Genomic DNA, 14,201 nt, shown 5'->3' on the forward strand with positions numbered 1-14,201 from the left:
ACAAAGAATTCTGTAGCCCCAAATGTCAATGGTGCCACAGTTGAGAAACTGCAAGAATCTTACAAGCTTGCTATGTCTACCAGCCCATAAGCTAAGCAGATAGTATTCTTAAAGAGCCCAAACTCCAGCACTGTCCCAAATCAGGATTCAGATCAATTCCTCTGCACCACCCCAACATGCGTGTCTAAGAAAGCAACAAGAGTGAAGAGTGTTCGGTGTTGACCCTCGTGACTGTAGACAGGGAACCAGATGCTGGAAGAGTTGATGGATTTTAGGAACACTGGTGTTTCATGTGGCGGGGGGTAAATTTGGAACACTTCACCTGGTATTTGTGGTTGTAGAGAAACAAGTGTGATAATCAGTACTCAACATGCAAGCTCTGGCCACCTCAAGAGTCCCTACAGTAATACATTGCCATGTATGTATTCATTCAGCTTCTGGGTGGCCAGCCCTGTTTGAGACATAAAAGGAGAGAAAAAAAACCCATCAGAGCCAAGAAAAGGCTATGGGGGGCAGTGGAATGTTCCAGAAGATTGTGTTAAGAAAAGCTTTATGAATCATGTTGTGGTGAGGAGTGTGGGATTTGAAGTCAAGAGACCTCAGCTCCAGCTTTTCATAACGTGGGCAAGTCATCTACCCTGAATTTACTTCCATTAGCTCGTCTTGCAGTTTAAGACAGCCACCCCAGCATGTCATAGCAGAGTTGTCATGGAAGTTAAACTGTTTTACATATGTAAGTCTGCTGTGAAAACTGTCAGGGTGGCACAAAAGTTATTCACTGAGGAAATGAGTTTTTACTAATGATACATTTGTCCAGTGCCGTTGACTTGCCAAAGGCATTTAAATCGCAGTTAGTTCATCTAGGAAATGTAGGCTCTGAGAAGGGAAATAAATGAGTGGGGGTGTAAAGGAAGGAAGCAAATAAGATAGGCAGAAGGTAGGGACAAGATGACACTCAGCTGGGGGAGAGGCAGGAGACCAGAGGGCTCAGAGTGGACCTGTCCTTATTCACGAGGTCCCCATTCATTTCCACCTCCCATGGCCGGGCCCACTTGGCCCACCCCAGCTGCTGTCTGTCCACTCCCTGGGCCTTAGCTAATGTGTCCTTGGGTTGTGATTCCTGCCTGTGGACACCTTGTGGCAAGTCCAGCCCCTGCCCTCTCAGTCATATTTTTGTGGTTGATGGAGAGCAAAGGGGTACTACCCAACCTCCTTTCCTGACCTCTGCTCAGAGCTCAAGGCCAAGTCATGATTTTATTCCCCAGTCCCAAAACTGAAGCAAGGGGGTAATTCAAAGACTTCTTTCTGTCTCCCTGGGGAAACATTTCCTGGAGCCATCACTTCCCATGAGGGCTCAAATTTTCAAAGTAACCTCAAGAATTCTGCAAAGAGCCTGCAAGGCTGGTCTGCTGCCCAGAAGCACTGTATCAGTGTTGACACTAAGCCAGCATGTGTGTTTTGCTCCCGGCAAAGATTAATGGTTTGCTTATGAAAATAATAGCTGCCATTTATCAAACGCCATCCATGGGCACAGGATTGTGTTCAAGACTTGACATTGTCCCTAATCCTTCCAACAACCTGTCAAGTTAGTGATAATCACCTTGCTCTATGGATGAAGAAACTGAGGTTCAGAGTTGTTAAGACACTTATCCAGGGTTACACAGCATAATCAGCAGAGTGAGAACCTGAGCCCATGAACACCCGACTCCAGAGCCGCTCACTGCCTCTCTACCCACTCTCTCCCAGGCTCTTGCCCAAGACTACTAGGCTGGTGTTAATCACTTTTCATTTAAAGTGCATGTGTGAGTGTGTGTGTGTGTGTGTGTTAGGGACTGTTTGGTTGGCGTTTTTGCAGTGATGCATGGGAGAGGGCAGGATACTGGGAAATCTTTTCAAGATCAAGAAACACTACAGCGAAGTAAAGATCCACATCCTTAATAAGGACAGATATTCCCCGTGACCCTGGAGGTGTCAGGCAGATCGTTTGTATTCCTTCATTCCCCAGATTGCTCTGGAGAGGCTGTTTCCTGGGGAGTGTTGTGTGTGATGCTGTGAGAGATGGAACTGAACAGGCAGGATCACCGTCTTGGAGCCCTGGGTCCCTTGACGAGTCTTGCTGTCTCACACCTAATGACTCTCAGCAGTAGGGGCTTTGAATATTATACTTTGGTTAGTTGTGCTGTCACGTATTTACCCCAAAATGATGCAGGGGCTGGTGGCGGTAGCGGTGTCGATATATGCTCTACTCTGCTCCGATCTCTGGACACTGACCCAGTAAGGAGCACGCAGGTCAAATGAAGCTTGGTGTCTGCCCCCCAGCCCCTGGCTCCAGCTCACGTGGAGCTCTTGCGTGGCCCCCTCTCACCAGCCACATTGTTTTCTGTCCCCTGTGTAGTACCTGCAGATGAAATGGCCGCTCCTCGATGTCCCCGCCAGCGCCACAGTCAAGGACGCCCGGTCACCGTCCCCAGCACACTTGGTAAGTCTGTTCTTCTTAAAGCACAGAAGGGACACTCTCACTGACCTTGTCCCATATCACTGCCTCCACCTTCCCGAAGGTCTAGCAGCGTTGCCCCAAGTGTGTGAGCCAGACGGTCAGGAGTGCAGCAGTTAGAGTGTTGCCTTTGCATGTCCCTACCACTCTACCACTACCACCTCGGTACACGCACACACCACCCAGGATGTCATGAGCTCAGAAATGCCAGCCCTGCCCCTGGCTTGTATTGGTCCTCCTCCGCCGGCCCTCCACCTTGGCAGCTCAGTTCTCTCTCTCCCACTAGAGCTCGGTTCACAGCCCTCACTTCCTCTTCGGAGCTGCACAGCAACAGTTGAAGAGGCTGTTCTGTACAGGATGTTATAGGAAAGAATCAATTAAAATATATGCAAACAAAAATCCCTAGAGGCAACCAACGTCTTTCTACCAATGTCCGAGGCGACACGGTCACAAAGGAGGGTCTGGAGGGTCCTGGGAGAAGGTGCAGTGGGATCTGTCTCCTCATCTCAGGGCTTGCAACAGACTGAAATTGATGGGCTAGGAGATGCTCCCAGCTAGGACCCTGTATCCCTCTTTCCCAGGCTTTCTTAGGAGCTTGGGGCAACCCACATGCCCCACAAGCTGACTAGTGTTGTTCTAGTGCAGTGAGTCTCAGAAACACAGAGCACACAGGTAGAAGGGAGACCTTGGAATATATGATGCTTCTAAAACTTAATTCTGTAAAATTTCAATGGTTTTCCTCACTCACACTCCTCCTTCCACCACGCTGGGTTGTTTGCAAGCAAATCCCAGATGTAGAATTTCATCTCATTCATATTTCATCTCCTCTTATTTTAAGATCTCCTGACAGTCTTTTTTCATTAAAAGCTTAGAATCTAGTGCAGGAGATGCAAGAGATGTGGGTTCGATCCCTGGGTCAGGAAGATCCCCTGGAGGAAGAAATGGCAACCCACTCCAGTATTCTTGCCTGGGAAATCCCATGGTCAGAGGAACCTGGCAGGCTACAGTCCATGGGGTTTCAAAGAATCAGACATGACTGAGCAACTGAGCACACAGCATACCTATCAAGTATACATCAATAAAAAATAATAATTTTTTTAAAAAGCTTAAAGAATTTAGAATTTAGTTGAGGAGAAGGAAGGTATCTCTAGAGAGATAAGTCACGGCACGGTGAGCTTGTATGATTTCCAGTAATCATGAGACCAACTTCCAGGGTCTGAGTCCTGGGTAGTTTACAGACCAATGTCCTGTGTAGTTCTCAGGTGACTGTCACAGCCATCCAGAACAGGCTGCCCTGAGAGGTTCCATGGCCCGTCACCAAGACCTGAGCAGCCTAAAGAACATGCCCCATGGGGAGGGGGGATAGGCCTGGAAGTTGCCTGTGACCCTCTAGATTCCAAGACAACTGTTGATGGCCAAGTGCGAGGTGCAGGTGCCCACTAGTGGCCAGTCGAGGACAGGGCATCCCAACAACCCCCATCACCACCACAAAACTGGCTTGTCCCCTCCCAGCACAGCCATCTGTCTTTATTTCTTTTTTAAAAATTTTTTTAAAAATTTATTTATTTGTCGATGCTGTGTCTTCATTGCTGCACAGACTTTTCTCTAGTTGCAACGAGCAGGGGCTACTCTTAAGCTGTGGTGTTCAGGCTTCTCATGGCAGTGACTTCTCCTGTTGCAGAACACAGGCTCTCAGAGCATTCGGGCTTCAGTAGTTGCAGCTTCTGAGCTCTAGGGTGCAGGCTCAGGAGTTGTGGCACAGAAACTTAGTTGTTCCGAGGCACGTGGAATCTTCCCAGACCTGGGATTGAACTCAAGTCTCCTGCACTGGCTGGTGGATTCTTTAGACTGAGCCACCAGGGAAGCCCTCTTTCAGTGTTTCAAATCCTTGCTGATGCCCCCCATCCATCCTGTGGCACATCCCCATCCAGCATCCTTCACATCCTATCTGCATATCTTCAAAAATCTCCATCTGCATTCAGAGGAGGTGAATTATTTTTAAAACAAGCACATGGACTCTTTGAGTTTGCCATCCCACCTGCTGCACAGAGTGATCCAGCTCTGAAAAATAAAACAAAAAGCCTGCCACCAGCCCTCCTCTTCCTCCTATATTTCCCTTCTAATATTCACCACCCAACTTCACACAAGAGCTAGACCTTCCACCTCCATTCCTGATCTGTTTACCATCTAATACCTAACAGCGCTCATTTGCCCACCTTTTCTCAATCCTCTGCTTCCTATAATTCTTTTGTTGGCCCCAGCTGCTGCTGCTGCTGCCGCTAAATCACTTCAGTCATGTCTGACTCTGTGCGACCCCATAGATGGCAGCCCACCAGCCTCCCCCATCCCTGGGATTCTCCAGGCAAAAACACTGGAGTGGGTTGCCATTTCCTTCTCTAATGCATGAAAGTGAAGTCACTCAGTCGTGTCTGACTCTTAGCGACCCCATGGACTGCAGCCTACCAGGCTCCTCCATCCATGGGATTTTCCAGGCAAGAGTACTGGAGTGGGGTGCCATTTCCTTCTCCTGTTGGCCCCAGGAGACTGTATTAATTGTTGTTCAGTCACTACATCCTGTCCAACTCTTTGCGACCCCATGAACTTCAGTGCACCAGGCTTCTTTGTCCATCACTATCTCCCTGAGTTTGCTCAAATTCATGTCCATTGAAATCAGTGATGCCATCCAACCATCTCATTCACTGTTACTCCCTTCTCCTCTTGCCTTCAGTCTTTTCCAATATCGGGGTCTTTTCCAATGAGTCGGCTCTTTGCATCAGGTTGCCAAAGTATAGAAGCTTCAGCTTCAGCATCAGTCTTTCCAATGTATGAATATTCAGAATGGTTTCCTTTAGGTTTGACTGGTTTGATCTCCTTGCAGTCCAGAGGACTCTGAAGAGTCTTCTCCAGCACCACAGTTTGAAAATGTCAATTCTTCGGCACTCAGTCTTCTTTATGGTCCAACTCTCTCATCCATTCACGGGTATTGGAAAGACTATAGCTGTATTAATATACATTACCACATTTTTTTGCCCTCTCTATGATTCCATTTTTTTAAACCCTTTTCCTCAAATAAATCAACTACTCATCCTCACTTATTATCTCCGTTTAAGTGACATAAAAATACATGAAATTCGTAAACTCTCCACAAGGTTCTCTACTCACAGCATTCACTGCCAGACAAACCTGCAGTCACTGAGAGACATCTTAGCACAGCTGGTGGAGCAGGGGCTCATGTTATGTCTGAGAGTGGAAAACCATGAATAGTGGATACATTACATTGTAGATAGAAAAATAGATACTTTTCTAGGAAGTTGTATATTATCACACTCTGTACTCTCATACAGAAAAGCAGAAAAACAGGCCTCAAAAGCTTAAAGAAAACTTCACAGGAGAAAACCTTACTTAATATTCCAGAAAATGGAAGGAGACCACCATTTTCCATTTTCAAGTCAGAGCTTCTCATTCTGTTATCTGAGATACACGTGTGTGTGAATAGGAGCCAAACCTGAAATGCCCAGGGAGGACGATGTGTGTTGGAGATTGTGTAATAAAGTGGGTTTGAATCCCAGCACTGCCACTTCCTACTTGTGAAGCTTCAGGAAATTACCTCATCTCTCTTTGCTTTGGTTTCCTCGTCTATAAAATAGGTATTAGAAGAAGATTTGACCTCAGAGTTGTGTGAAAATGAGCCCATGCATTGTAATGAGTTTAGAATTTTGCCTTGCACAAAATAAGCCCCAATAACTGCTAGCTTGCTACTATACCACCACCACCGCCTCTCAGTTCAGTTCAGTCACGACTGAGTGGACTTTGCGACCCCATGGACGGCAGCATGCCAGGCTTCCCTGTCCATCACCAACTCCCGGAGCTTGCTCAAACTCATATCCATTGAGTCGGTGATGCCATCCAACCATATCGTCCTCTGTCATCCCCTTCTCTTCCTGCCTTCCACCTTTCCCAACATCAGGGTCTTTTCCAATGAGTCAGTTCTTCACATCAGGTAGCCAAAGTATTGGAGTTTCAGCTTCAGCATCAGTCCTTTCCATGAATATTCAGGACAGATTTCCTTTAGTATGGACTGGTTGGATCTCCTTGCTCTCCAAGGGATTCTCAAGAGTCTTCTCCAATACCACAGTTCAAAAGCATCAATTCTTCAGTGCTCAGCTTTCTTTTTGGTCCAACTCTCACATCCATACATGACTACTTGAAAAACCACAGCTTTGTCTAGACAGACCTTTGTTGGCAAAGTAATGTCTCTGCTTTTTAATGTGTTGTCTAGGTTGGTCATAGCTTTTCTTCCAAGGAGCAAGCATCTTTTAATTTCATGGATGCAGTCACCATCTGTGGTGATGTTAGAGCCCAAGAAAATAAAGTCTGTCACTGTTTCCATTGTTTCCCCATCTATTTGCCATGAAGTGATGGGAGCAGATGTCACGATCTTCGTTTTTTTTAATATTGGGTTTTAAGCCAGCTTTTTCAGTCTCCTCTTTCACTTTCATCAAGAGGCTCTTCTGTTCCTCTTCACTTTCTGCCATAAGGGTGGTGTCATCTACGTATCTGAGGTTACTGATATTTCTCCCATCAATCTTGATTCCAGCTTGTGCTTCATCCAACCCGGCATTTCGCATAATGTATTCTGCATATAAGTTAAATAAGCAAGGTGACAGCCTACAGCCTTGACATACTCCTTTCCCAATTTGGAACCAGTCTGTTGTTCCATGTCCAGTTCTAACTGTTGCTTCTTGACCTGCAATACAGATTTCTAAGGAGGCAGGTAAGGTGGTCTGGTATTCCCATCTCTTGAAGAATCTTCCACAGTTTGTTGTGATCTAAGCAGTCAAAGACTTTGGCATAGTCAATAAAGCAGAAGCAGATGTTTTTCTGGAATTCTCTGGCTTTTTCTATGATCCAACCGATGTTGGCAATTTGATCTCTCGTTCCTCTGCCTTTTCTAAATCCAGCTTGAACATCTGGAAGTTCACGGTTCATGTACTGTTGAAGCCTGGCTTGGAGAATTTTGAGGATTACTTTGCTAGTATGTGAGAGCAGTGCAATTATGCGGTAGTTTGAACATTCTTTGGCATTGCCCTTCTTTGGGATTGCCCACCACCTCTAGCACTGCTATTAATAAGAGAAGGAAAGAACAATTAAAATACTGTTATGGGAAGCTGCTATATAGAGCACAGGGAGCTCATTGCAGTGCTCTCTGATGACCTAGAGTTGTGGAATGGGAGGAGTGTTTGGGGAGAGGGGTTATATGTATACATATAGCTGATTCACTTTGTTGCACAGCAGAAACGAACACATTATAAGTAATTATACCTTAATTTAAAAAAAAAAAATAGGGACTTCCCCTGTGGTTCAATGGCTAAGACTCCATGTTCACAATGCAGGGGGCCCAGGTTCCATCCCTGGTCAGGGAACTGGATCCCATATGCCGCAACAAAGCAGCTGAGACCTTACACAGCCAAATAAATTTAAAAATATATTTTTAAAAAATAATAAAATCTGAAAGAAATTAAATAAATTATTGTTGGGATTTCTCTGGTAGTCCAGTGGTTTAGAATCTACCTTCCAATGCAAAGGACACAGGTTCGATTCCTGGTCAGGGAACTAAGATCCCGTGTGCTACAGGATGACTAAGCTCACATGCCACAGCGAAGATTCCTCATGTCTCAACTAAGACCCGATGCAGGCAAATAAATAAATAAGGATTTTAAAAATTAAAAATAAAAATATAGTTTATTTAGCAGACTAAGAGGTGATGAATTTTGAAATTAGATACCAGACCAAACAGAGACATTACACAGATAATAGAGATAATAAGCCTATAGAATTTAGCATCAGTGCTCCCAAGAATATGATTAAACTGGTCTGGGTTGGGGCTATAGGTATCTTAATTTATCAACGGCAAGCCAGAAGATTCTCTGGAAGATTCCCAGCGGCAGCCAGAATTGCAGCCTCACTACAAACAGAGGCAAAAGGGAAGCAGAAACCAGAAAACATTCCAGTCTACTGCCAGGTTTTCTAGGCTGGAAGTGTCAGCAGGTAACCAGGTTACCGGAAGTAGTTGGAGGTTTGGACACTTTTTTTTTTTTTTTAGAAAAATGAAAACACTTGATTATTAAATTTCTTTTGGAATCATGAGCGAAATATTTTAAGATGAGTTTGGCCCTGGGGAAAGGGCAAGTAAAGGAAACAGCCTGCATACTTGGAGAGATGTAGTGAGTCATGTCAAAGCTGCCTGTTGAGGGAATGCATATAAACAAGCCATAACGGGGCCAGGCTGGGGATGGAGTTAAGTGTTATTACCACTTGAATTTGTGTGCCTTCAAAACAAGCTCTAATAACTCAGGAGTAATGTCTGATTATTGCATGTGGACTGTTATCCTGACCCCTCATTGTGGCCCCACATACCTTGTCCCTTCTTAGGCCCTCCACTCTCTCCATGGAACATGGTGCCCAACCACACAAAGCAAATAAATTGGTTTGCAGAGTATAACCAACTCAAGATAAAATTCACTCTGTTTTGTTCATATTTATTTATACAGCACCTGTCATAATGCCTGGCAGAACAGATTCTCAGGGAGCATTTATGAATGGTTGGAGAATCAGCGATCTGGGGACAGGTGGATGCCCGCCTCTGAACCCCTCTCTGCCCCTGAGTCCAGTTTCTCTTCACATTCAGGATTTTTAAGTAAATCTTTTTTAAAAATCTTTTTTATTTTTTGGCCCTGTCATGAGGCATATGGAATCTTAGTTCCCCAACCAGGGATAGAACCCAAGGCCCCTGCCTTGGAAGCATGGCATCAGTTCTAACTACTGGGCCACCACAGAAGTCCCTAATTAAATTATTTTGAAACCAGAAAAGTAATATATGTATGTGTATAATGGTGGCTTCCTAGTTGGCACTACTAGTAAAGAATCTGCCTGCAATGCAGGAGACCTGAGTTCGATCCCTGGCTTCGGAAAATGCCCTGGAGGAGGGCATAGCAACCCACTCCAGTTTTCTTGACCTGAGTATTCCATGGACAGGGGAGTCAAACATGACTGAGCAACTAACACACACAATATATTTTGTGGATTATTGTCTAATTCACAGTATATTTTGAAACTTTGGTAAATGTCCCAGTTATGTCTGTTGAGATGTGTGTTGTTCTTGGTCCAGAGTTCAACCCAGGATCACAAATTACATCTCACTGACATGTCTTTTAGTCTCTTTTAATGTCCCAGATAAGAAAGCCTTCCTAAGTGATCAATGCAAAGAAATAGAGAAAAACAATAGAATGGGAAAGACTAGAAATCTCTTCAAGAAAATCAGAGATACCAAGGAAACATTTCATGCAAAGATGGGCACAATAAAGGACAGAAACAGTATGGACCTAACAGAAGCACAGGATATTAAGAAGAACTGGCAAAAATACACAGAAGAACTATACAAAAGAGATCTTAATGACCCAGATAACCACGATGGTGTGCTCATTCACCTAGAGACAAACATCCTGGAATTCAAAGTCAAATGGGCCTTAGGAAGCATCACTACGAACAAAGCTGGTGGAGGTGATGAAATTCCAGCTGAGCTGTTTCAAATTCTAACAGATGATCCTATGAAAGTTGCTGCACTCAATATGCCAGCAAATTTGGAAAACTCTGCAGTGGCCACAGGACTGGAAAAGGTCACTTTTCATTTCAATCCCAGAGAAAGGCAATGCCAAAGAATGTTCAAACTGCCACACAATTGCACTCATCTCACACGCTACCAGAGTAATGCTCAAAATTCTCCAATCTAAGCATCAACAATACATGAACCGAGAGTTTCCAGATGTTCAAGCTGGATTTAGAAAAGGTAGAGGGAAAAAAAAAAAAGTAGAAGAACCAGAGATCAAATTGCCAATATCCGTTGGATCATAGAAAAAGCAAAAGAGTGACATAAAAACATCTACTTCTGGTTCTTTGACTATGCTAAAGCCTTTGACTGTGTGGTTCCTTGCAAACTGGGGAAAATTCTTAAAGTGATGAGAATACCAGATCACCTTACCTGCCCTCCTGCAAAATCTGTATGCAGGTCAGGAAGCAACATTTAGAACTGGACATAGAACAACAGACTGGTTCCAAATTGGGAAAAGAGTATGTCAAGGCTGTATATTGTCACCCTGCTTATTTAACTTACATGCAGAGTACATCATGAGAAATGCTGGGCTGGATGAAGCACAAGCCGGAATCAAGATTCCCAGGAGAGATATCAATAACCTCAGATATGCAGATGACACCGCCCTAATGGCAGAAAGCAAAGAAGAACTTTAGTTCTCTTTAGAGCCTCTTGATGATAGCAAAAGAGGAAAGTTAAAAAGTTGGCTTAAAACTCAACATTAAAAAAAAAGCAGAGACATTACTTTCCCAACAGAGGTCTGTCTTGTCAAAGCTACTATTTTTCCAGTAATCATATATGGATGTGAGAGTTGGACCATAAAGAAAGCTGAGCACCGAAGAACTGATGCTGTTGAACTGTGGTGTTGGAGAAGATGCTGGAGAGTCTCTTGGACAGCAAGGATATCAAACCAGTCAATCCTAAAGGAAATCAATCCTGAATATTCATGGGAAGGACTGATGCTGAAACTGAAGCTCCAATACTTTGGCCACCTGATGCAAAAAGAGCTGACTCATTAGAAAAGACCCTGATGCTAGGAAAGGTTGAAAGCAGGAAGAGAAGGGGACAACAGAGGATGAGATGGTTGGATGGCATCACCGACTCAATGGACGTGAGTTTGAGCAAGCTCCAGGAGTTGGTGGTGGACAGGGAAGCCTGGCGTGCTGCAGTCCATGGGGTAGCAAAGAGTCAGACACAACTGAGCAACTGAACTGACTGATCTGAATCTCCCAGAGTTCCTTAGCCTTTGTTTTTACTGACCTTGACATCTTTGGAGAAGTACAGACTAGCTATTTTGTGGAACATCCCTTCATCTGGGTGTATCTGAGATTTCCTCGTGGTTAGATTCTGGTTGTATGTTTTGGCAAGAACACGACCACATTCAGGTGTCCCTCTCAGTGCCACATCAGGAGGCAGGTCTGTGATGTCCATTTGTCCCAATGTCGGTGATGTTGGCTTGGATCATTTAATTAAGGTAATGTTTGACATGTGTTTTCTCTTTGAGGTTGTTCTTTCCTTTTGTACTTAATAAGTCGCTCTTTAGGCAGAAGCTGTATGCTGCTTGGAAGCTGCATAAATGCCCTGTTTCTTATTAAATTTGCACCCGTAATTCATGGCATGCCTTGGTAATTATCTACTGCCATCATTCCTTTATTAGTTTCTGCCACTGAGATTTAGCTTGGGGGAAACCTTATTCATATCTCCCAGGCTTCCCTGGTGTCTTGGTAGTAAAGAATCCACCTACCAATGCAGGAGATGCGGGTTCAGTCCCTGGGTCGGGAAGATCCCCTAGAGAAGAAAAGGACAAACCACTGCAGTAACTTGTCTAGGAAATCCCATGGACAGAGGAGCCTGGCAGGTTATAGTCCATGGGGTCACAGAGTCAGATATGAGTTAGCAACTAAACAACAATTCATATTTCCAAGTTCATTACTCTTAGTGTAGAGCAAAGTGGACACGGTGGCAAGTCAAGTCTGTACATTGATGACACAAAAGAAAAAGAGGAGACAACTGAAAAACAGTCTACAAATAGTGTTCCTTAAGAGGAGACCACAACCAGTAAAAACAACAGGCAATAAGAGAAGAAAACAAAGCTGATCTTTAAAAGAAAAGACTAGGGACTTCCCTGGCAGTCCAGTGGTTAAGACTCCTCAGTTCCATTGCAAGGGGACGGGTTCGATTCCTGGTTGGGGAACTAAGATGCTTCACTGCACAGCCTAAAAATAAATAAATAAAAACTCAAGTGTATGGCTTGAAAGTGCTCACCTGAATTCTACAAAGTAAATGAAAATTTATGTGAACTTAGACACATCCTGGCAACAATGAGAATTGTAAGGGTTTAATTTTTTTTTTTTTCCCTTATAAGCATCTATGCAGGGCTTCCTTGGTGGCTCAGATGGTAAAGAATCTGCCTACAGTTCAAGAGAGCTGAGTTCGATCCCTGGGTTGGGAAGATCCCCTGGAGACAGAAAGGGTAACCCACTCTAGTATTGTTGCCTGGAGAATTCCATGAGCAGAGACTGGAGGAGACAGTTCGTGGGGTCACATAGAGTCAGACATGACTGAGCAACTAACACTTTGACTTTCATCTACGTAGCAGGGGGAAAGGCCAGTATCAAAGGAAGAAAAATAAAGGTAAACTCAGGGTTCTCTTTTGCTGCCTTTAATGCCAGCAAGCCATAGATAAGTTTTGATAAGGAATGTTTTTTAACCCAGGAATTTTGTGCCCTGTCCAATTTGCAAAGTCCTCAGAAATGTCCCACTGTTTCCAAGAAGGACCTGAAGCACATTCTAATTCCCCAAAGCATTTTCTCTCTGCTGCTGCCATCCAGAGATCCTGGATTTATGTTCACATCTTTCCCAGCCTGCAGCGCACTACTTGCCACCTGCTTGAGAAGTTCAAAATGTATGTGTTAGTACATTAAGACAGACTTTCATCCCCTTGTTTTCTTCCCTGCGCCCCAATCCACTGTCTTCCGTGGAGTTGCTCAAACACACCTATCTTCCTGTCCACCTGGAGCCACTATACTCTGGGTGCCTTCTGCCAAAACCCCGTCCCTCTCCTGCCCACACATCTCATTTCCGCTGCCCTCAAATATTCATTCAAGAGTCATTTTCTGAGGACTTCCCTGGTGGTCCAGTGGCTAAGACTCTGCGCTCCTAATGCAGGGGGCCTGAGTTTGATCCTTGTCAGATAACTAGATCACACATCCCACAGCCAAAGATCCCACGTGCCACAGCTGAGACCCTGTGCAGTCAAATAAATAAAAATCAAACAGAAGTCATTTTCTCATTGAGGCTTTCCCTGGTTGGCCTGTGTAACATATAACCTACATCTGCCTTGCCTCTTTTTTTTTTTTTAATACTTATTTTGGCTGGTCCAGGTCTTAGTTGCAGCACACAGGATCTTCAGTCTTCATTGTAGCATGCAAGATCTTTAATTATGGCATGTGGGATCTAGTTCCTTGATCAGGGATTGAACACATATCCCCTACATTGGGAGCACAGAGTCTTAGTCACTGGATCACCAGGGAAGTCCCCCTCCTTGCATCTTATCTGCTATCCCTGACTTGATTTTTCTCCTTAGAAAAATTTATCACTATCTAATATTTTAGTTATTTATTTGTTTGGATTATTGTCTAGATAGACAGATTCTCTAATGCATTCACAAGACCTAGAACAGTGCCTGGCACGTCATAGATACAGCATGAATACTTGTTGTGAGTCATGTTTTCTGCCAGGCCAGTTAGTTCAACAAGCAAACCATGCCATCGGAGACCCAGGTTCTTTCCATGTCTGCTGTTGGCCTCCAGCCCTTTGGCTACCCACTTCAGTGCCTGCTGTGTAGACAGTCTTCACAGACAATTACCCAATAAATCAATGTGTGAATTGCCAGGAAAATTCTGTATAGAAGACATACATGCAAATTTCCTTTCTTTAATAGGATACGATGACAGAATTAGCAAAGAACTTGTATTTTTCCTTTTAAGTAGTATTTGTTAGAGAGTGGTGGGTATGTTTACTTAGAATTAGAGTTTTCCCCCTCAATTTTCATTAGGT

General features: G+C 44.2%; 1 protein-coding gene across 2 annotated transcripts in view; it reads left to right on the top strand.

Moving 5' to 3' along the window:
* The window catches only part of TCF7L1 (transcription factor 7 like 1), a 202,993-nt gene that overhangs the window by 172,569 nt on the left and 16,223 nt on the right, over positions 1 to 14,201 (top strand). For both annotated transcript variants that reach the window (XM_070379413.1, XM_070379414.1), the window contains exon 4: positions 2,396 to 2,479. In XM_070379413.1, coding sequence (XP_070235514.1) covers positions 2,396 to 2,479 — 84 coding nt within the window. The remainder of the gene's footprint in view (positions 1 to 2,395; positions 2,480 to 14,201) is intronic.

This window comes from Bos mutus, chromosome 11, assembly GCF_027580195.1.
Source record: "Bos mutus isolate GX-2022 chromosome 11, NWIPB_WYAK_1.1, whole genome shotgun sequence".
NCBI lineage: Eukaryota > Metazoa > Chordata > Mammalia > Artiodactyla > Bovidae > Bos > Bos mutus.